This window comes from Chiloscyllium punctatum, chromosome 30 (assembly GCF_047496795.1).
Source record: "Chiloscyllium punctatum isolate Juve2018m chromosome 30, sChiPun1.3, whole genome shotgun sequence".
Taxonomy (NCBI): domain Eukaryota; kingdom Metazoa; phylum Chordata; class Chondrichthyes; order Orectolobiformes; family Hemiscylliidae; genus Chiloscyllium; species Chiloscyllium punctatum.
In genome coordinates this window covers 4,443,868-4,468,387 of record NC_092768.1, presented here as the reverse complement: position 1 = coordinate 4,468,387, position 24,520 = coordinate 4,443,868, and the positions used below count along the sequence as shown (strand labels likewise).

The window sequence follows — 24,520 nt, the reverse complement described above, 5'->3', positions numbered from 1 at the left end:
ACTTCTGCCAGGTGGCAGGTGGGAGAAGAGTTTGAGTGAGGGGTGTGGTGTAAATGCAGTAAGGCAATTGGGTGTGGGTGGGCGGTGGAAAGAGACCCCTATGATCTTCTCAGCTGTCCTCAGTGTAAGGGTGGATTTTTAATGGAGTTGTGAACTCACCGTTTAATGAAGTGGTCGTGTCGAACCCCAATCCAATGTTCCAATCCTGATTTTTGATGCCCGGTCTTTCATTGATATGCAATAAGCGCGCGGATAGTGAGCTTCCATCCTACAATATCACTCTGCCTCGATGCATTGCAGAAGTTGGCAGCTTCCAAGGCAACTGCCACAAGCCTTCAGATCCCTCTGCATGCTGTGGTATTCTGTGGTTCTCTTCATTTTGACAATATTCTGCTTTACCACAATCACTGCGACACTTCAGTAATTTGCCATTTATCTTATTTCCTGTTAATTACCCAGTTCCCTATCCACACTAATGTATCACTTGAAACCTTGAAAGTTCTTATCTCCAATTCACAAATTGAAGTAAAGAGAATCTAAACTAGTAATTTTATCATGGTGTTAAAAATGTACCTACTTTTGATCACTGGTTTCAACTTGCAATGGAGTTGCAAATGCAGCCATTGTGAATTTCACGGAGACTTCAATATGAGGCTGTTTTCACAAGGTTAAATCATCCCCGAACATGAAACAATTCACAGTTTATGGTATTCTTTATTCCAAATGCAGAATGAACATTAACAATGGTGTCCATCATGCACTTAGCACAGAATTTTCTGCCCCGTTCCAGATTTCCGAACCATTATTACGTCTAACAACATCTCACATGATGTGAAGAACTGCATTGTGGACAATGTTTCACTTTGTCATTCAGCACTATTTGTCATTATAAGTTTGCTGTTCTGATACAAAAGTGAGCATTAATTATGTACCCTTCCCCTCACCCCAAACATATACCTATGATTTTCGAAGTCGCTCACTTTATCTCAAGATGACTTGCCCAAGCTGATTTTTGTTTGGGACACAGCAACATTTTCAAAAAAAAAATTTCATACTGGTGCCTGCCAATCAATGCCTCACTATTTGGTTTGACTTGGATATGACCTTGGGGCAGTGCTAAGGCATTAGATTCATAGCCTTTGGTTGCTAACACAACTGCCAGGTAAAATAGTTCCTCTTTATTTCACTCCGTGAAATCCATTAGAGAACATAGAACAATACAGTACAGAACAGGCCCTTCGGCCCACAATGTTGTGCCGAACATTTGTCCTAGCTTAAGCACCCATCCATGTACCTATCCAACTGCCACTTAAAGGTCGCCAATGATTCTGACTCTGCCATTCCCACAGGCAGCACATTCCATGCCCCCACCACTCGCTGGGTAAAGAACCTACCCCTGACATCCCCCCTATACCTTCCACCCTTCACCTTAAATTTATGTCCCCTTGTAACACTCTGTTGTACCTGAGGAAAAAGTTTCTGACTGTCTACTCTATCTATTCCTCTGGTCATCTTAAAAACCTCTATCAAGTTACCCCTCATCCTTCGCCGTTCCAATGAGAAAAGGCCTAGCACTCTCAACCCATCCTCGTACGACCTATTCCAGGCAACATCCTGGTAAATCTTCTCTGCACCTTCTCCAAAGCTTCCACATCTTTCCTAAAGTGAGGCGACCAGAACTGCACACAGTACTCCAAATGTGGCCTAACCAAGGTTCTGTACAGCTGCAACATCACTTCATGACTCTTGAATTCAATCCCTCTGCTAATGAACGCTAATACACCATAGGCCTTCTTACAAGCTCTCTCCATCTGAGTGGCAACTTTCAAAGATCTATGAACGTAGACCCCAAGATCCCTCTACTCTTCCACCTTACTAAGAACCCTACCGTTAACCCTGTATTCTGCATTCTTATTTGTCCTTCCAAAATGGACAACCTCACACTTGACAGGGTTGACCTCCATCTGCTACTCCTCAGCCCAGCTCTGCATCATATCTAAGTCCCTTTGCAGCCGACAACAGCCCTCCTCACTATCCACAACTCCACCAATCTTTGTATCGTCTGCAAATTTACTGACCCATCCTTCGACTCCCTCTTCCAAGTCATTCTTAGGATCATCATAAGCCATATTTCTGTTAGTGTCAATACGTTCTCCAATTTTGGACAGTGTTCATGAACAGAAAAGGCTGAAACATATTGGGCTTGCAAACGTATTCGTAATCGAAGAGTGTCATGCTGGAAAAGCACAGCTGATCCAGTATCACACTTTTTGACTCCCATCTCCAGCATCTGCAGTTCTCACTTTCGCCCAGAGGTATGAGTAATGTTAACATGAATGAGAAGATGACCGTGTATTCAATTGAAAACAACTTCCTTAACATTTAGAATAAAGCTCAAACTACAATTATGAAACATTCAGAATACATTTATTACACTCCAGGATTGCATTGTGCATTTACTCATAATACATTTAAAGTTTTTTCCACAAATCAAAATCTCCATTATGTTGCCTCAGTCTGTTCCTTTCAGCATCAATGGCGTGGCTATTAACTATTTAATACAATACTGTTAAGAGAAGTTTGGCTATATTATCCTTTCATGATAAAATGACTTGTGCCTTTTTATATCTGTCGCTACAGTAACATTCATAAATAACTCAAAAGTTCATTATGAAATGAGGGCCACAACCAGGTAAGCCACAATCTTATTGAAGGGCAGACCGTGCTAATAGGGCTAAATGGCTTATTCCAGCCTCTAGTCGATTTATTCCACTCATGGAATTACAGGGAGGATAAAGTGGGAGGGACAATCCCTGTACTAGTGTGTTTGTTACGGAAACAAATGCCCACAACAGAAGAATGACACTAATGCTGGATTCCATATGCACACCTGAGTCCAGAATTTGTGTTGTGATTGATGGATCCATTGACCGTCTGTGCAAGGGGAGTTAATTGTGTATATCTGCTGTGTTACTGGTTCCAGTGTAGAAATTCAGCAGCCCCTCTTCCTCCTGCCTCAACCCCAGCTTCGTTATAACATTTAAAATCATTAATGGAAAGGTAACAGATGGATAATGCAGATTTGGCAAATGTGAGTTCCTCCTAGGAACCAGGAGCACCAATGTGAAAATTCCCAACCAGCCAGTCAGGGTCCATTTCATTCCAACCAGCACCTTTAATACTTAATGCCTGGCACCAGCTTATGGAAGAAAAATACCAATCCGAGTTCATATATTTGCCTTAGGTTTTAAAATGACAAGAGAGTTTCCCTTCAAAGGCCGCCACAATGTCAAAATTCCACCTCGGTGACAAATTAATTCAGCACTCCATCTCATTACATATACTCAGCGGCTCTGAATTCCCTTCCTTGTGGTTGTGAGGGTTGAAGAGAGGATAGAGTTTCACTGTGAACTTGTCCTGTATGGTGTAGATAGGACACAGGTCTTCAGCATCATAAAAGGACAGCTGCCCCTTCTCATAATTCAGATAGACACGGATGATGCGGGGCTTGCGTTGGAGGGGGAGGATCTTGGGACCAGACTCATTGACATTGACTAGGTTCCCATTGACCATCTCAATCACCCAGTAGCCATCTTGTGGCGTCAGCTGTTTAGTTATTGCCCGGTCGGCAATTTCGCTGACCACCCCAATGACACAAGCGGTATTGTTGCCCAGCAATATGTCCCAGTAGTGCTGCCCTGACAGGAAGCCAACATTGGCCAGAACACAGAGCCAGTGGTTAAAGCGATGGGGCACGAATGAAGAGTCCCGACGTTTCTCACCATCAATCACACTGATGAGATCCTCAGACAGAATGAGTCGTGGATGTGCTGTCTTAGGATCCAGTTTCAGAAATTCTCTGGCTGCAAGATATACATCCTTAGTTAATAGAGACATTCAGTGATTGGACACATTCTTAGGTTCAGCTAGAGCCGGCAGCAGTCGGAGGGCAGAGACCTGAGAAGCGGTAAGGGGCTAATCATCATCTGGTGAGAGTGACCGTGAGATTCAATCGAGACATTACCACCAACCTGTTAAATGACTGGCTATTTGAGTGGTAAGGATAAGTCTTTAATTTTCTGACTCTAATCAAATAACCTATCGAATTATGGTTTCTAGTTAATTGTTAGTGTGTGTTAGTGAGAATTGCATTTAGTTGTTTTAGTGGTTAATTTTTGGGTAAAAAGGGTGGAAGGCCAGTTCCTTCAAGCCACACGTTCCATCTGTAACATGTGGGAGTTCTTGATGACTGACTGCATCGATGAGCAACAAGTGTGCAGGAGGTGCTGTCAGTACCTCCAACTCAAGTGCCAGGTTATGGAGCTTGAACGAGGTCTGGAGGCACTGAGGAACATCCAGGAGAATGAGAGTTAAGTAGATAACATGTACAAGACTGTGGTCACCCCACAGCGTAAAAGGGTCCAGGAGGATAGAGAATGGGTGATCATTGCATGCAGCTGTAAGGTGAGGCAGATAGTGCAGGAGTCCCCTTAGGCTATCCTAATAGCCGATAAGTACGCAATGTTGAGCTCTGACGATGGGGATAATGCTTCAGGGAATTGTAGCCAAAGCAAAACCCACAGCATGGTGGGTTATTCAGCTATACAGAGTGGGACAGAAAAAGGCAGTGAGGACTGCAGTGATAGGAGACTCAATCATCAAAGGAAAGGAGAGGTGTTTCTGCAGATGCTCTACTGCCAATAGAATTGTATGGTGCCTCCTTAGTGCAAGGGTCCTGCAGGTTACTGAGCTGCTGCAGGGCAATTGGGGTGGGTGGTGTTGATGTGGGAAGGGAACCAGCCAGTGGTTGTGGTAGACGCTGGTTCCAACAACATAGTTAAAAAGAGGATGAGGTCCAGAAGGCTGAAGTTAGGGAGTTAGGAGCCAGATTGAAAGCCAGGACCTCAAAAGGTAGTAATCTCTGGATTACTACCTGTGCACATGCTAGTGAGGCTAGGATTGGCAGATTAGGCAGTTTAAAAATGAGAGCTGAGGAGTGGTGTAGGAGGGAGGGCTTTAGATTTCTGAATAATTGAGACCATTTCTGGGAAGGCAGAACCTATTTAAGAGGGACGGTCTTCATCCAAACAGTGAAGGGACCAATATTCTTGCAGGCTGTTTGCTATCAATATTGGGCGGACTTTTAACAAGCGTGGCAGGGGGATGGGGGGGGGGGTTGTGGATGAGAACCTAACGGGAGGCCCTCAATTAGCTTGAGTGGGTGAGGGCTTAAGGAAAAAGAGAATCAGGGCATTAAATAAAAAGCAAGAAGCAGCTGAGCAGCATAGCACTAAGATGAGTGGAAACTAAGTAATGACAGAAAAAGAGAGAATGTTTAAAAAGAAGGATTTTTCTGGTGGAGGAGATAGGATATTAAAGATAGAAAAAATTGCATAACGTGACTTCATCTGAATGCTTGCAGTATTTGAAACAAGGTAAACAAGTTGATGGCACAAACTGTTGCAACTGGGCATAATTCAGTAGTCATGATAGAACCGTGGTCACGAAGGACAGACAGGAAGGAAAGGGGAGGCGGTGTAGCTCTGATATTTAAGAATTACATCCGGGCAGCAGTGGGAGATGATTCTATGGAGAAAAAGGTTGAATCAATGTGGGTGGAAATTAGAAATATTAAGGGGAAAAAGTGTAGTCTACAGGCCACCAAATAATATCACAGTGGGCAGACAATAAACAAAGAAATAACTGATGCATCTAAATATGGAATGGCAATTATGGAGGCTTTTAATCTACATATTGAGTATTCAAACCAAGTCGGTCAAGCCAGCCTTCAGGAGGGGTTCATAGAATGTATACACAATAGTTTCCTCGAACAGTATGTATAATGAAACCTATGAGGGAACAAACCATCCTAGATCTGATCCTGTGCAATGTACCAGGAATAATTAGTGATCTCATAGTTTGGGATCCTCTCGGAAGGAGTGCTCAAAGATGGAGGGTGAGAAGGTAAAATTCAAGCCAGTATCAGTATCTTGTGCTTAAACAAAGGAGACTACAATAGGATGAGGAAGGAGTTGGCTAAGGTAGTTGGGAGCAAAGACTATATGATGGGTCAATTGAGGAACAGTAGAGAACTTTCAAAGTAACTTTTTACAGTGCTCATCAAAAGAATATACACATGAAATGGAAGGATTGCAGGAAAAAGGATAATCAGCCATAGATGGCTATGGAAATAAATTAGGGTATCAAATTGAAAGTTAAACATTCAAAGTGGCAAAGGTGAATGGGAAACTAGAGGACTAGGAAATCTTTAAAGGCAGTGTAGCACTGAGATGACTGGAAACTAGGTAGTGACAGAAAAAGAGAGAATGTTTGTTTAAAAAGAAAGATTCTTCTGGTGGAGGAGATAGGATTTTAAAGATAGAAAAACTTGCACAACACTTCACCTGAATGTTCACAGTATTTGAAACAAGGTAAAAGATTATGAGAGCAAACTGGCCCCGAATATAAAAAGATAGTAAAGATTTCTACAAATATAAAATGAAAAAAAGTGGCTAAAGTAAACATTGGTCCTTTATCAAATGAGAAGGTGGATGTCATAGTGGGAAATGAGGAAACGACTGAGGCCTTGAACTGGTATTCTGTGTCGGTCTTCACAGTGGAAGACACAAATAACATGCCACTAATTGATGACAAGCAGGCTATGGCAGATGAGTACCTATAAGAGATCATTATCATTAAAGAGGTAGTGTTGGACAAGCTAATGGGACTAAAGGTGGAACAGTCTCCTGGCCCTGATGGAATGCATCCCAGGGTACTAAAAAGGGATGGCAGGAGCAATAGCAAGTGGTAATTTACCAAAATTTGCTCAACTCTGGGGTGGTTCTAGCAGATTGGAAAGCAGCAAATGTGACTCCAGTACTTGAAAAAGTAAACAAAAGATAAGTAACTATAGGTCTGATACCTTAACGTTGTAACAGGGAAAATGCTTAAATCTATCATCAGGGAAGAACTAGTAAGATATCTGGATAGAAATTGTCCCATTTGGCAGACACAGCATGGATTAATGAAAGGCAGGTCACGCTTAACTAATTTACTGGAATTCTTAGAGGACATTACAAGTGCAGTGGACAACAGGGAACCAGTGGAGGTGGTATAGTTGGATTTCCAGAAGGTATCTGATAAGATACCACACAAAAGGCTGCTGCATAAGATAAAGGTGCCTGGCATTATGAGTAATGTATTATCATGGATAGAAGATTGGTTAACTAATAGAAAACAAAGAGTAGGGATAAATGTCTGTTTTTGAGTTGGTGATCAATGGCTAACGGTATGACTCAGGGATCAGTGCTGGGACCAAAATTGTTTACGATTTACAAAGATGATTTAGAGTTGGGGACCAAGTGTGGTGTGACAACGTTCGCAGATGGCACTAAGATGATTGGTAGAGCCAAGTGTGCAGAGGACACAAAATCTGCAGAGGGATATAGATATGTTAAATGAGTGGGCAAGGGTCTGGCAGATGGAGTACAATGTTGGTCAGTATGAGGTCATTCATTTTGATAAGAAGAACAGTAAAATGGACTATTATTTAAATGGTGAAAAATTGCAGCATGCTGCTGTGCAGAGACACGTGGGTTGTCCTTCTGCATGAATCACAAAACATTGGTTAGCGTGCGCAGCAGGTAATTAAGAAGGCAAATGGAATATTGTCCTTTATTGCTAGAGGGATGGTGTTTAAAAATAGGGAGGTTATGTTTTGGATCAAATTACTGCAGATGCTGGAATCTGTACTGAAAACAACAAATGCTGGAGATCACAGCGGGTCAGGCAGCATCCAAGGAGAGGGCAAGCTAACATTTCGTGTCGAGATGACTCTTCATTAGAACTGAAGTGAAGTGTGGAGGGACAGCAGTTGTGCAGACTTCACTTCAGTTCTGATGAATAGTTATCTAGACTCAAAATGTTAGCTTGCTCTCCTTCCATGGGTGCTGCCTGACCAGAGGTTATGCTGCAGCTGTATAAAGATGCTGGTGAGGCCACAGGAGGAGCACTGTGTACAGTTTTGGATCCTTACTTGAGAAAGGATGTACTGACACTGAAGGTAGTGCAGAGAAGATTCACTAGGTTGATTCTGGAGTTGAGAAGGCTGGATTACAAGGACAGATTGGCTAGACAGGGACTATACACTTCGGAATTTAAAAGAGTGAGGGCACACTTTATAGAAACATGTAAAATTATGAAGGGAATAGCTAAGACAGAAGCAGGGATGTTGTTTCCACTGGCAGGTAAAACTAGAACCGGAAGCACACAGTTTTGAAATAAAGGGAGCAGATTCAGAGCTGAGTTGAGGAGGAACTTCTTCATCCAAATGGTTGCGAATCTGTGGATTTCTCTGTCTAGTGAAGCAGTTGAGGCAACCTCATTGAATGTTTTAAGGCAAAGATAGAGTTTTGAAGAGTTGAGGAATTCATTGTTATGGTGAGTGAGCATTAAATGGAGCTGAGTCCACGAAGAGATGAGCCATGATTTTATTGAATGGTGGAGCAGGCTGGAAGGGCCAGATGGCTGACTCTGCTCCTTTTTTTATGTTCTTCTACTTCTTCATTGTCCATTGTATAGTGCTCAATCACTGTGCACGCAGAAACACATGCACAGAGTAAGGCCCATTAGGAACCAAGACAGCAATCTGTATGTTTAGCTGCAGGATCATGCTAGGGTGTTAAACAGTTACTTCACATCTGTTTTCAGTTTGGAGGAAAATGCAGAAGATGGACAATGAAATTCTTGAATAGCTTGGTATAGGGAGCGAAGTATTCGGGTTTTTGGCACGCTTAAAAATGGACAAATTTTTGTTCTCTCCCAAGCAGTTGTAGAAGATGAGGAGGGAAATTGCAGGGGTTCTGCACCAAATTTTTAATCATTCTGGCAATGGGGAGCTGCCAATTGATTGGAAGACAGATAAAGTTGTTCCACTTTTTAAAGAAGGTGGTAGAGATAAATCAGGGAATTACAGAGCAGTGAGCCTTACATTAATTGGAGAAAATTCTGAATTAATCTCCATTTGGTGAGGCAAGGTTTGATCAGCACTGCTTTGTTAGAGGGAGGTCATGCCGAACAAGTCCAACTGAATTTTGAGAGGTGGTGACCAGGTGTGTAGATGAGGGTAGTGCAATTCACATAGTTTATTTGACAAAGTTCAACATGGTAGTGTTATGAAGGTGTAGGTGAGTACTGCATCTTTAAGAGAGAGTGGAAGCTGGCACGGACCGAGAGAGGCACAATATGCTGAAAAATCTTAAAATGTAACATTTGGTTGAAACAAATAGCTGGAGCTGCACTGCCATGGTACAAAACAAATTCAAATTTGGCCAATTTAAATTATGCCCCAGATACAAAATTCAATCAAATTTGAATTACTGTTTTGGATGACATCAAACCAATGAAATGATCCAATGTTTTGGGGTAGAATATCAGATATTTTGCACAGTTAGGGGGAAGAGCAGCAAAGAGCTGTCAAGCACCAACATAACAGCCAGCAGAATAGCTCTTTGAAAGGTACTTGTCCATAAGAAATTTGTGCAGCAGAACACCAAAGCTGACCTACAGAAATCTACAGAGAAAGTTTGATTAAGAGAAAGGAGTATAAATAGTTGTTGTTTAAATGTTCTCTTATGGATTAAAAAAAAATTAAAATTGCTAAATTTTTTTCTTAAATTTGTGGTTTTTGGGATAGTTCTTTGCCACTCGAAATTTAACTGAATATGGCGCGGGGTGAACTTTTCTGTGTGGCCAGTTTAAATTATAGCAGAGGGGTTTGCCCAGTGTCACAACAATAGACTTATAAAGAAGGTAAACATACATGGGATCCAGATAACTTTGAAAGTGTTTGGATCCAAAAGTAATTGGAGAGAGGGTGATGGTAAGAAAGCTGTTTGTGATTGGTGATCAGTGCCTACTGGTGTACTACAGGGATCAATGTAGGGTCCCTTTATTATTGAGGATATGGAAGTAAATGTGGAGGGAATGATAAGTGTGCTTATTTATGACATGAAGATTGGCCGGGTGATTCATACTGAGGAAGGAGGCTGGGTTATAGGAGGATAAAGATGTCTTGGTCAGATGAGAGGGCAGATGGAACTTAACCCTGATAAATGTGAAGTCACAAGACAAGAGAATACTCAAAGAATGGCAGGACTCGAAGAAGTTCATCGAATGGGAAGGTTTTTTGGGTGCTTGTCCACAGATCCCTGAAGGCAGCAGGACAGGTTTAAAGGATAATTAAGAAGGCATACTTGACACTTGCATTTACTTCAAAGCACAGAATATAATTGCAGGGAGATAGAAAAATCTCAACACCAGTCACTACTTTAAGAAATGTATGTTTTTTTTACAATGTATTAGATACATTTACAATGTAGCTTATTTCAAATGTTATTACATCTGAAATGTTCAATGAGACAGATTGTGTTCTGAAGCTCGAAGGAGCCAGAGGGCTCAAGAACCATGGCGCAGGCCTGGTCGGGAACCGGAAACCTTCTGTTTAAAAACTGCTGTCAACAGATGCTTTGTAATTGGTTAGTTTTTTTTAAATGATGTGATTAATATTATTGCTTTGTTTTAATGGTATTTAACCATTAAACTGATTGGGATTGTAAAAGTGTTCAGAAGAAGAACTTATCCAAAAAAGAGTTTTTCTGTATGTACCAGTGTTGACATTCAGATTTGTGTGTGTCATCTGGACCCTGTACTTTGATGTTTACATCAAAACTTTTGAATTCATTCAAGGGACATGGGAACCACTGGCTAAGACATCATTTACTGTCCACCCTGAACCGGCCAGAAGAGACAATCACATGGAGGCCAGCCCAGGCGAGGAGAGCAGAATTCTTTCTGTAAAGAGCATTAGTGAAACAAATTGATTTGTTTTAAACCACCAATCAAAAATGGTTGTTATAATATTGAATACAAATTTCACAATCTGCCTAAAGGGATTTACACCTCTGACCCCAGAACAATCGCCAGGAGGTCTGGATTACTAGTCCAGTGACATTACCACCATGTACTCATTGAATTGAAATACCTGAACTGATAGCAAACTTCCTTGGTTGAGTGTTCAAACATTTGATTTGTCGACTTAAGACTGTCATATATTCAGCTCTAGAGGTTTCATTGACATGCTTACGCAAAACATTATGTATGTTTGGGTGAGAACGAAAATCATGAAAACATTCAGTCCAGGAGAAGCTGTGGACATGGCCGTTGAGCTTAGTTTGATTGTCAATTCTAATTGGATTATATTTTTGTGAAGTAGAAATGGAGTAGTTTTTTTTAAAACAGATTTATGACTACTTAAATGGTCACAGTTTTAAATGGAATTTGAATGGCTCGGGTGAGTGCTTGACTGGTTTATGAGCTCCAAGAGGAGGCTGAATGGATGTGTATTTTTCTAACAGTTACACAAGCATTTTAAAGACTTTTCAGTTTTATTACCAGTTTCTTGCCAGGGCTTTAGATTAGTCTCTGTGGAGAAATATGAAGGGGTATGCAATGGACATACCAAATATGTAGCTGAAAATGTGTTGCTGGAAAAGCGCAGCAGGTCAGGCAGCATCCAAGGAGCAGGAGAATCGTAGTTTCAGGCATGAGCCCTTCTTCAGGAGCTCATGCCCGAAACACCGATTCTCCTGCTCCTTGGATGCTGCCTGACCAGCTGCGCTTTTCCAGCAACACAATTTCAGCTCTGATCTCCAGCATCTGCAGTCCTCACTTTCTCCATGCCAAATATGTAGACTGAGGAGAACAGCAGAGGCATGTAGGGTACTGAAACGGGAAGGGTACATGAGGTTAGGGCTAGAAGCCTATCAATCAGGTACAGAACAGTTCCAGTGTTCCAGTAGAAGGAACCATGTTTTCTAATCATCCTCTCCTTTGTACCCATCTTAGTCTGTTTGATGAGTCAGAAACACTTACTCAAGCCTGCCGATAAACTGTGCAGTGAAAATAATGAGTATGTATGTCGAACCAGGAATGGGATTTCAGAAATTACCCAATTTACATTTCCTATTTCAAAAGGCAAAACCCTACTGACTTTCCACCTTTTAGGAGTCCTTCTCTGAGCATTGGGCCAGACTCAGTTTTCAAGAGACCTCCATTGTTCGTTAATTCAAAGTTCATTCAGCACGTATGACATACTCAAACAATTCTATTGTACACAGCCAGATCCCACAAACAGTAAAAGATTACTGACCAGATAATCTGCGAATGACTTTGACCGAGGATGAAATATTTGATAACAGAACCCGAAGAACTCCCCTGCTTCTTTCCCAAATATCACCATGAACCTTTTACAACCACAAGGGCAAAAAAAAGGACTTTGATTTAGCGACTCATCCGAAAGACTGCTCTAATAATCTAGCACTGCCTCAGTATTGCACAGCTGCTTATATTAGACTTTACACTCGAAGATGGCTGCGACCCAGCAAGTCTGAGTCTATAGTGCTCCTCCCAAGACTTGGGTAAAGTGGGTCACCCACCCCTACCACACTCACCAAATCATTTATAATAGCTGTTTAATTTAATTAGTTGCTTAGCATTAAATTTAAACAATCTAATATTTAGTAAAAATGACTAAAGGGAAGGGAGCTCGCAGCTTTCAGCAAGCAGGAACCCCTTCCCCACCCTCTCCAGCTGCAGCTGAGGCGTCCACAGTCGCCCCGGGGGACTTATCTACAGTGACAAGTCTTGTGGAAATGATCTCCAAACTGGATGCGAAGATCGACGCTTTTATCGAAGAGTCCCGAAATCGATGGGACTCACTCTCGGCCGCGCTGCAGAAGCACGACCGAGACATCCAGGAAATCAAGCGCCGAGTTGGAGGGGCGGAGTTAAAGGCCGTGACCTCCGAAACTACAGCTCAATCGGCCGTGGATCAGGTCCGGACTCTCGGACAGCGAGTCTGGACCTTAGAGAATTACATTGACGGCCTCGATAATAGAGGTCGTCGAAAAAATATTCGTTTGCTGGGCCTTCCTGAACGGGAAGAGGAAGGCCAGCTTACAGAGTTCCTTGAGCAGTGGCTGCCACAGCTTTTAAATTTGGAAGCTGGATCAGGCCAGGTAAGGGTGGAATGGGCCTACCGGGTCGCAATAGCGGGCCCGGCTCGAACCAGCGCCCATGCCCGGTCCTGTTCCGGCTGCAGAGCTATAGGGAGAGGCAGATACTCCTAGAAGCTTCTAGAAATCTTGGAAAAGACCCCCAAGCTATTATCTATAAAGGATCCAAGATCATGTTATTCCATGACTTTTCCCCAGTTCTGGTCCGAAAGAGGAAGGCATTCGACGAGGCGAAGAAGCATTTAAGGGACTTAAATATTCAGTACTCCTTACGCTACCCAGCGACGCAACACTTTAACCATGAAGGATCCGTGTATAACTTCGGATCGCCAGAAAAGGCAAAGGAATTCTTGGACTCTCTTAGATAAACTGTAAGAGATAATGGATGTTGGTTTGCCTTTCCCCCGCTTTGGTTTATGTTCCCCCCTTTTTTTTTCTTTTTTCTTACCTTACTGTTTAATATTATCATGGGGGGTGGGGAGAGGGATTTTCTCCCCCCCACCTTGGGGTTGTTTTCTTTTATTATTTTATGTATATATGTGGGCATGTATGTGTATGTGTATTAAAAAAGCCAGGGGGTTTGGTTAATGTTGGTGGGGGGAGGTGGTTACCTTATTCTATTTTACCTCTGTCTTTAGGAGCGGGGTTGTTTCTTCCTTGTTATTTTGTATTTTTATATTTAATTATTATTTGTTGAGGTTGTAATTTTATAGTTATATGTTTATATATGGTATTAACATTATCAAATATATCCAGGTGTTGGTATGGGTGGGGGTAGGGTGCTCACTGTTAACTCTAGCTTTGTATTATATCTGAATTCTCCTCATTTTATTGAGGAGCACCTGGGTTAAGGGTTGGGCATTGGTTGGGAGAGGATATGATGGACTTTTGGAAAGGAAGTGACACCCCCTGGGAACAAGGGGGAAAATCTCCACTTAAATACGTTTTATATTTTTTTTATTATTTAGAAATAGTTTTTTATTATACTGTTGAGAGTGTATTAGAGAGCCTTTATTTTTGTGAACTTTATATGCTCTATGCGCGGGATGTTCTGGATAGGGTTTCCCCTCCCGAGGGGTCTCGTATTTGCCTGGATGATTATGGTTGATCAGTCGGTTAAGTGGTGCACCTGGAATGTCAAGGGGAGTAATTCGCCAGTCAAAAGGAAGAAAATATTATCAAATCTTAAGAAAGAAAGAGTTGATATAGCTCTCCTACAGGAGACACACCTGCCGGATAAAGAACACTTGAAACTACGACAGGGTGGATTTGATCAGGCCTTTTTTTCTTCTTTTAGCTCAAAAAGCAGGAGAGTTGTTATTCTTGTTCGGAAGAATTTCCCTTTCAAAATCCTAAATCAGATAAAAGATGAATCTGGATGATATATTTTGATTAGAGCCTTTATAAATGGAGAGGAATATGGGATTTTAAATTTGTACTGCCCCCCGTCACACCCCTTTAAATTTATAACGGAAGCCCTTTCAAAATTAGTGGCTTTTGGTGCCCGTTCATACAATTATAGGGGGAGACTTTAATTGTATTATGGATCCGGAAATAGATAGGATTCCCAAGAGTACTGCAGGAGTATCTCCCAGATCTAGACAATTGGTGGATATGAACAAAGAATTAGGATTAGTAGATGTATGGAGATGTCTTCATCCACAGGGCAGAGATTTTTCTTTCTACTCCAATCCACATAAATGCCATACCAGAATTGATATGTTTCTCGCCCCCTCGATTTTTAAAAATTCTATATCATCCTGTAAAATAGGTAGTATAGCAATTTCTGACCACGCTGCTATATATATGGAAACTAAGGCGAGGAACAATGGGACATTCCCTCGGCATTGGCATATGGACCCCTTCCTAATGAAAGATAGTAAATTTGTAAACTATTCCCTCAAGAATTTAAAACTTTTTTAGAAATTAATTCAGGTACGGCTAGCAACCCATCAATGATGTGGGAGACCATCAAAGCTTACACGTGAGGTTTGATCATCTCCTATTCAGCGACCCAGAAAAAATTGAAGGGAGAACAACAGCGTCTGCTCGAAGCTCGCTTAAAAGCGGCTGAAACAGAATACACTGATCGACCTTCTATTATTAAATTGCAAAGGATTACGGCTCTTAGGACAGCTCTAAACACTACGCTTACTCAAACGGCTAAGAGGGAAATATTATTTGCAAAACAAGGATTATATGAATATGGTGACAAACCGGGTAGATACTTAGCATTTCTTGCAAAGATAAAAAAGGCCCCTCAGACTATTACGTCTATCAAGGAAAGTACGGGTATTTTGACTCATGATCATAAAACGATTAATGCGATCTTTAGAGAATTTTATTCTGAGTTATAGAAATTGCAGGATTGTGAAGATAGGACTAGGAGGATGCAGTCATTTAAAAAAAAATTTGACCTTTCCAGGCCGAACTCCGGAACAGGTATCAGTCCTAAATGCTCCTCTAACAGTCTAAGAAATACTTGATGCAATTAGGGAACTTCAGAGCGGTAAGGCTCCGGGCCCAGATGGTATTCAAGCTGAATTCTATAAAGAATTTACAGAAATATAGGCTGGTCCACTTATGGACATGTATAACTATGCATATAGTCAGGGCTGTCTCCCGCCTTCGCTGAAAGAGGCAAATATCTCTCTTATCCTTAAAAAAGGAAAGGATCCAGAAGATTATACGTGATACAGACCAATATCCTTGCTAAATGTAGATTTTAAAATTCTTTCTAAAACGTTAGCATTGAGACTAGAAAGGGTACTGCCACATATTATAAAGGAGGATAGACGGGGTTTATTAAGGGCCGTAGATCATCCAATAATATTAGAAGGGTTTTGAATATGATTCAAGCCTGTCATCAGGGAAAGATACCAGGAGTAGTAGTTTCATTAGACGCAGAAAAGGCATTTGATAGGGTTGAATGGTCATATTTGTTTTACACATTGGAAAGGTTTGGCGTTGGACAGGTGTTTACCAAATGGGTCTCAACATTGTATAGTGATCCCAAAGCAGTTGTGGTTACCAATGGATTAGGTTCGGATAGCTTCAGTATGGGTAGGGGCTGCCTTCAGGGATGTTCTCTCTCGCCATTGTTATTTACGCTAATAATTGAACCACTAGCAGAAGTTATACGAGCTGATCCTAATATAACGGCCCCGAGGATTGGTACAGGTAAACATAAAATTACCCTTTATGCAGATGATGTTCTTCTATTCCTCAGTAATCCTCTGATGTCCATACCTCGCCTAATCCAAGTTATTAATACATTTAGCGCATTCTCAGGCTATAAAATTAATTTTTCAAAATCAGAGGCTATGCCAATGGGTGGCCTTGCTATGACACCCCACTTAGTGGACGGATCCCTTTTTCCCTTTCGTTGGTCCCTGGAGGGCTTCTTATATTTAGGCATTTTTATTACCCCAGTATTTGGTCAGGTGTAGAAGGCTAATTTTGTGCATTTACTGGAAAGGATAAGGCAGGACCTCCCGCGATGGGGAGACCTTCCAGTTTCGTGGTTGGGAAGAATAGCACTAATTAAAATGAATGTCCTGCCCCGTCTCCGATATCCTATGAGAATGCTTCCGGTGATGCTGCCAAGGATGGCTCTACGTAAATTATATGGCTGGCTGGGTTCCTTTATCTGGAATCAAAGATGGCCTCTCATTAAGCTGAAGAAGCTACAGCTTCCACAGGCAAGGGGAGGATTGGACTTCCCAGATTTTAGGAAATATCAGTTAAGTTCCCTACTAAGTTACTTAGCTGATTGGGTCTTGTCTGATCCACAATCAATCTGGTTGGACATCGAGGCCTCTCAAGTAAAATACCCACTTATTAACCTTTTATTTTCAGACAAGAGGAAAATCATTACAGATCACTGCAAAAACCCTATAATACTAAACACAATTAAGGCTTGGAATATAATGCGGCAAAATGAGGGTAATTCACATAAAACATTCCTTTATGCACCGATAGTGGGAGCATGGGGATTCCAACCGGGGTTTACAGATGCCATTTTTAAACTCTGGAGATCCAGGGGTATCACATGTCTAGGGGATCTATTTAAAAATGGGGTCCTGATGTCTTTTGAACAGCTGCATCAGAAATTCGGATTACCTAATGGAGACCTCTTTAGATACTTCCAAATTCGAGACTATATACAGAAGAAGACTACGTTATTAGATAGTCTTTATAAATCAGATAGAGAATGTAGTGTCCTACGACCAGTGGGGGTATCTTCCGTCAGTACTATTTATCATTTACTACATGATGAAGTATCGGGAGATATGGATAATCTACTTAAAACATGGGATCAGGATTTGGGACTAGAAATCTCTATAGAAACATGGAATGATATTTGGGAAAACGCTAGAAGAATTACTATCTGTAACAGAACCCAGGCTATCCAGCTGAAGATACTCCATAGGGCCCATATAGCACCGGTTCGATTGTCAAAATTTAAGGCAGGAGTATCTCCAATGTGTCCCAAATGTAAAATAGAGGTGGGCACTCTTGTACATTGCCTATGGACCGGTCATAAGATCCGTAGATATTGGACTAAAGTAGCAAGTACCCTGACAGAAATTTTAGGAACGGAAATTAAAGTGGACTCTGTATCTCTCCGTTTGGGCTTTTCGAACTATTCCTCCCTGGACATGTACGGGAAGAGACTATTTTCTATTCTCTCTTTCTGTGCAAGGAAAAATATTTTGGTGAACTGGGTGGCTGAGGGCCCCCCTGGAGTTTCAAATTGGCACAGATTAATTATGGAATGTTCCTTACAAATATGGTGCACCGAAAGACCGAATTATTTTATAAAAGATGGCAGCTCTTCTTGAATTACATAAATACAGATATTTCGGCTATCCTAACAAGGGCTTTTATTTAATTGAGATTACAAACCTGGTTGGTCCGGGGCCCCTTAGGAGAGGAATCCCGCACGAATACGGGTTTTATTACATTTGATGTTAACACATTCCGAGCATGTAAGAGACTTAAATATACACTCTAGTTAGTTGTAGGTTAGATTAGTAGACAGATTAGTAGACAGTTGAGTTTTGTTTTTTTTCTTTTTCGGTATTTTTTCTTTTGTTAAATTTTGGCTATTGTATATTTGATTTAATTGTATATCAATGTTTGTATTTGAGAGTTTTGTTTATTTTTGTAAACTTGTAAAAATGTTAAATTTCTAATAAAAATATCTATATAAAAAAAAGACTTTACACTCAAGTCTCAGGAGTGGGCTTGAACCTACAAGCTTCTGACACTGAGCCATAGGCTGCTATATCCACTGTGTCATAAATTCATTTACAGCATTGTGTCTGCATGCAAAAGACTGGTTGATCACATACCTGGTACTAATGCTTTAAGTTTATCCCAGATTTTAACGTAGCGGAAAGGTGTGATGACAGAGTTGGTACGCAGCTCAGTGGGTTCATTTACTGGTTTGACATGCTCCTGTCTACACCTGGAATAGAGCAACTTCACAAGAATGTTACAACAACCTAATGCTTTACAAAAATAAAACCTTCCAAATTTCTCCGGTAAAAGCAAATACTGCGGACTCTAGAAATATGATCCAAACACAAAATGCTGGGGAAATTCAGCAAGTCCGGCAACATCCGTGGAGAGAAATAGAGTGAATGTTTCGAATCAGGTATGACACTTTAGAGGGAGTGAGCTTTTCCAGAATTCTGTTTGTTTCCCCCAAATTTCTCATCTCAAGTTGGAAGAGACAGGCAGCCCTTGAGCACAGTGTCAAAGTTGCCACTCTTTTCATACAAGCTTGTGGCCATGTTGTCAAGGCAAACCAGACCAAGTCTGAAATTGTTCCCGGTTTAAGAAAACAAATTAGTCACAGAATATTTCAAAGATGTTTTACAGCTAAAAATGTACTCCTTGTTTTGAAGCACCATTGCAGTTTTGATGCAATATGCATACCTCTTTAAAGGGTGTAGTTTAAACTTTTGCTAATATTGCCATGTGCACAGGATATGATGAAATCATCCCATGACTTTGAGTAGTTGGTGAGGAGTAAGATCCAATGCTGGTTACCACCATGGTGCCACAGTTCAATGAAGAAAGCAACACAATACAAGAACAACTAATATCCTGACCAGCTGACTTTGTTTCAATATACTCAAATAAGTGAAGTGATTAGAGATTTCAAGGGTGATGCAATATTGTATCGGTGAAGATGCTAATCCATCTATTTGTCCACTACATAAGTGTCCATTCACATCCCACACAAGATGAATGCCAAACTGAACAAGATAGAAAGAGATGATTTGGTTAAAAGGTCCAGTACCACAGACTAATGTAGCACCAACATGATTGTCAATAATGGCAGCTGGTTATTTTTTAATTTGTTTAGAACTAAGACATGTGAATCTGGCTGTAGCACAATGCTCTCAGAAAATCCCACACTTTAGAATCTCAATCCGAAATTTATGATTGCCAAATTCTTCTTCAAACCCATACTTTGGGCATTGGTTGGGACAGAGAGATCCTTCTTAGGAACTAACAACACTCCATACTCTCTTCGTGAGATATTGCTCATAAAGGTTACCGATTGAACTTTCCATAAAACAGGATATTTTTCAACAATATATAGACTTGATGGTGTGCAAGATACCAGGATGCTTTTGCAAAGAAGACAGCATCGCCATCACAGGCACAAAGTGGAGCATGACAGAAATTTATACCACCTGATAGAAGCTGCATGCAGAGAAAATTTGATGTCTAGTAGTTTGAAACGGAACACCAATACTCCACAAATTAACTTTTTGGATCCAACAATTCTGATACAAACATTTTTCCTGATCCTGGTAAGCTGAAGGTGTCAACACAATGGCCATTCTACAAAATAAAATGATCTGCAACTCTGCCTCAGTATTTCTATTACTCTTACTTTCAATAGTGCCCGGAAAGCCTCTCAGTTATTTATGAACTTCTAATCTAAATTTTTTTGTTGGCAGGAGGATCTAGTATTTTTAAAATGACATTGAAATGTCTTTAACTGAAGCAACTGACACATCTTGAAAAAGACTTAGAGCATGACTTCTCCAGAAGACGAAATCTATTGCTTTTCCCTCCAGGTGTTTGTCAGCTGCCCAAGCCAATCAAACAGAGAATTGAAATCCTTGGCATTGTATTTGGCATCCAGCCAGTATGTAGCTGGAAAGAAGTTCAGTAGTGGAAACAAACCATGTGACACAAATGATCTGACAAAAACACTAATTTGTGCAACACCAAGATTATAGTGCCTGTTTCTCAAAACACAAAAGTATTATTGTAATGTGCCTTTATGCCAGGAATTTCCGTGCTCACTTATGATACTTAAAGCCATCTATCTAACACATCAAAAACTGCAGAGCTCTCCCCAGTCTGCAAGGAAATCTCATGGACATGAATTTTGGGCAACATAAATTCCAAGCTATGTAGCAGGATATATACAATGATCATGTACTCTAAAAGGTTAGGAGCTATCCTCTAAAAGGCATGTGCAAATCATATCACACCTGTTGCTACTGTATCTTGAAAAAGCACAATTAATTTTGTACAGCTAGGTTACGATAATGACCAGATAATCTTAGATGTTGGTTAAGGGAGGTGTGTTGGAAAAGTCTTCTGTTCTTCAAAATGTTGCCATGCAATCTTTTACATCCACTTGAAGGGGCAGACCGGTGCCTCAATATTGCATTTTACAATAGATAGCATCTCTTCACAGTCAAGCCTTCCTAAAGAAGTGCACTGTAGTCTGGATTTTGTGTTCAGTCACTGGAGTCTGATTCAAATCTATAAACTTGTGGTAGAAAACCTGAATACCAATTAAACTATGACTGACACCAAGTGTGCTTTGCAGCCAAGGGGACTCTAGCTAGCGCTGTGACCTCAGAGTGCCAATGACCCAGGGGTGATTCTAGCCTCAGGCGACTGTCTGTGTGGAGTTTGCACGTCCTCTGTGCTTGTGAGAGTTTGACCGGGTGGTCCAGTTTCCTCCCGCAGTCCAAAGATGTGCACGTTGGTGGATTAGCCATGCTAAATTGCCCCATATTGTCCAGAGTTACGTCGGTTAGGTGGATTAGCCATGGTAAAATGTGGATTATGGTGATAAGGTAGGGATTTGGGTCTGGGTGGGATATTCTTTGAAAGGTCAGCTGTAGACTCGATGGGTTGAATGGCCTCTTTCCACATTGTAGAATTTCTATGATTCTATTCTATGGTTATCCTTCTCCAAACTCCATTGGCCATGACAGTAAACTACAGCACTGGACATAATTCCAGTCAAGTCCAATTAACTCAGAAGACATTTAGTATTAAACATGGGAGTGTGATATCTGTGTGGGTTAGGCTGTGTACATATCCAGTCAGACCAGCAGTGGGAACTTGGGAGCATACATTTAGAAAGAACTTCAGACACGTACCTGTCCAGCAGCAGTTTGATATCCTAAAGAAAAGTGAAAAAACCAAAACAAAATAAAGGTTATAATTTTCACATTTGATAGTTACGAGAAAGAATTGTCTGTATAATAAAATTATCCACAAAGAACATGCAGTGAAAGTTCATTAATCAGACTTGGGTAGCACAACATGAGGTTTTTGATGTAAAATACTAGCTGTTTGGAAGAATCCTTGTATAGAGTCATAGTGATATCCAACATGGAAACAGACCCTTTGGTTTAACTTGTCCATGCTGACCAGGTTTCCTAAACTGAATTAATCCGTTTGCCAGCCTTGGCCCATGTCCCTCTAAAATTTTACTATTCCAAAAGTCCTTTAAATACTGTAAATGTACCCATCTTTTCCTCGGTCAGCTTGTTATACATACATACACCACCCTCTGTGTGAAAATGTTGCTTTTTAGGTCCCTTTTAAATCTTTCCCCTCTCACCTTAAACCTCTCTCCTTTAGTTTTGGTCTCCTCTATCGTGGGGAAAAAACCATGGCTATTCACTTTACCTATACCCCTCATAATTTTATAAACATCTATAAGATCACCTCTCAGCCTCCTACACTCGAGGCAAAAATAAGTCCTAGCCTATTCAGTCTCTGTAACATCCTCGTAGATCATTTTTGCACTCAGAATGAGTAGAAGCATTTCCTGGTCAGCCAGAACATAGTGGTCGCTGTGCTGCATTATCCTCCTGATGTTAAAAGGCTCCACATATACTAGCAATCCCAATCCTCATTCTGAGGGATTACCAAATGATACACTCGAAATAACAAACAGAAATTCACTGATTTCTTTTTAATTGGTACACCACCACAGCACTGATGAGAACAGCATATCTGAATGTATGGAGAATCACAAATAGACCTAAATAGTTTAGACCTAACACGAAGATTAGTACAGATATGTTAGCACCTTCCCCAATCTCTGATCCCTTTGGTACTCCACTAGTCACTGCCTGTCATGCAGGGGATAAAAGAACCCATTTGTTCCTGCTCCTTGCTTCTTGTCTGCCAAGCAGCTGTCTTTCTATGTCAGTACACTATCCCCAAGCCCATGCACTTTAACATTACATCCTAATCTCTAATGTGCGATCTTATTAAAAGCCTTCTGAAAGTCCAAGTAAAGCAAGTTAATTGGCTCCTCTTATCAATTCTACTAGTTACATTTTTTGAAAGCTTCTAGTAGGTTTGTCAAGCATTATTTCCTTTTCATGAACTCATGTTGCCTCTCTGATCCTGTCACTGTTTTCCAAAGGCTCTGCTATTTTATAATGGACTCTAGTATTTCTCCACTGCTGGCAGGCGAACCAGTCTATAATTCTATTTTCTCTCTACCTTTTGTTTTAAAAAATAGGTTGTTTACATTGGCGCTAAAACACTATGATGATTAAGATATTTAATATCATTCCAGGACATAAATAGCTTACAGCTTAACACTCTGAAATAAATAGCTGCATATCTAATTATGGGGGCTAGCCATGACTTACCAAAATTCCCCAGTTTGAGGAACAGTGACAGATTCGACTTTGCAAACATTATACCACAATTCGAGAGAGAAGGCAGAGAGGCAATAGGGAACCACAGACCTTTAACAGGTCTGCTACCTGTTACAAGTCTTAACAATGCACTTAGTAAACCATAATATGATTAAGATAAACTAACAAGGTTTTACAAAAGGGAAATCCTGTGTGACATTTATGAGGGTACTTTGAGGATGTAACTAGAAGGGTAGGTCAAAGGGATCCAGTAATTTTAGTGTACTTGGATTTCCCAAAGGCAATCAAGAAGATGTTACACTAGATAAGGTTCATGGACTTTGGCGATGTACTGGTATAGAGGATTGGTTTGTGGACAAGAAGCAGAAAATAGGGATAAATGGGCATTTTCAAGTGACTGCACTTGATAGGCTTAACTTGCTGCCAGGATCAGTGCTGGAACCTCAGCTACAGACTCTTTTACAGTCGGTACTAATGAGACAGAACAATGTATCTAAATTTACTGGAAATGCAACACTGAGGAGAATATAAAGTGGATGCAAAGAACAGTTAAGTGAATGGACAAGGCAACGCTGAAGTTAATGGAAGTGTGATGTTATTCACTTTGGTCATAAGAATGGAAAAGCAGAATATTTTTAAACAATGTGAAACTTCTGAATATTGGTGTTCAAAGACGTAGGTGAACTCTTGCAGAGAAAGTAAGTTAACATGCAGGAACAACAAGCAAAGTAGTTGGCCTGTGGCCATTATTGCACAGTGATTTGAGTTTTGCTGCAATTGAAGAGGACTTTGGTGAAATCACACCAAATACAATGCAGTTTTGGTCCACATATTTAGTAAAGGGTATAGCTACACTAGAGGCAGTACAATAGAAGTTCACTAGAATGGCACCTAGGATAAAAGTATTGTCATCTGATTACAAGCTGTGTAAATTGGATCTATATTCTTTGGTGTTCATAAAAATTACGGAAAGTTTGGGGGTGAGGGTGAAAGGGTAAATGCAATGGTTGTTTTGTTGTTTCTGGGAAGCATAATAATGAGAAGAAATTTCTTCACTCAAAAGGTTATCAATCTTTGTAATTCCCCATACTGTAAGGCATTGGTAAGCTATAATTGAAGATACTTAAGGCTGAGATAAGACTTATTCATTTGATTTCTCAGAGAATCATCCAATATGGGCAGCGGGCTGAAGTCCAAGATTTGCCATTGAACATGGAACCGTCTCAAAGAATTATATGTTCTCTAACTGTTCCAATCTCAAGTTCTCAAGTCACCCTTGGATAAGCGGGAAACCCACGAACTTCCAAATCAAGGTGGCATTGGTTCAAATCTGACACGTGACCAATCAACATCTGATAATTCTATAAATCCCAACAACAACAAAAAAAAAGAGGGTCCTTCACTGCTACAGGTGAGATAGTAGCCCAAGGTCTTATCTTCCTCATGAGGTGAATGTAAAATATCCCATCGCCTTTGTTGCCCTGGTTATTA

General features: G+C 40.7%; 1 protein-coding gene across 1 annotated transcript in view; it reads right to left on the bottom strand.

The window, feature by feature from the left end:
- Positions 1-2,405: 2,405 nt before the first annotated feature.
- The window catches only part of LOC140455134 (zinc-binding protein A33-like), a 45,118-nt gene continuing 23,003 nt past the window's right edge, over positions 2,406-24,520 (bottom strand). The window contains exons 5-7 of the mRNA XM_072549801.1: positions 21,506-21,528; positions 18,431-18,546; positions 2,406-3,863 (exon numbers count right to left, since the gene is read on the bottom strand). Of these exons, the coding sequence (XP_072405902.1) occupies positions 3,319-3,863; positions 18,431-18,546; positions 21,506-21,528 (684 nt within the window). The 3' untranslated portion in view covers positions 2,406-3,318. The remainder of the gene's footprint in view (positions 3,864-18,430; positions 18,547-21,505; positions 21,529-24,520) is intronic.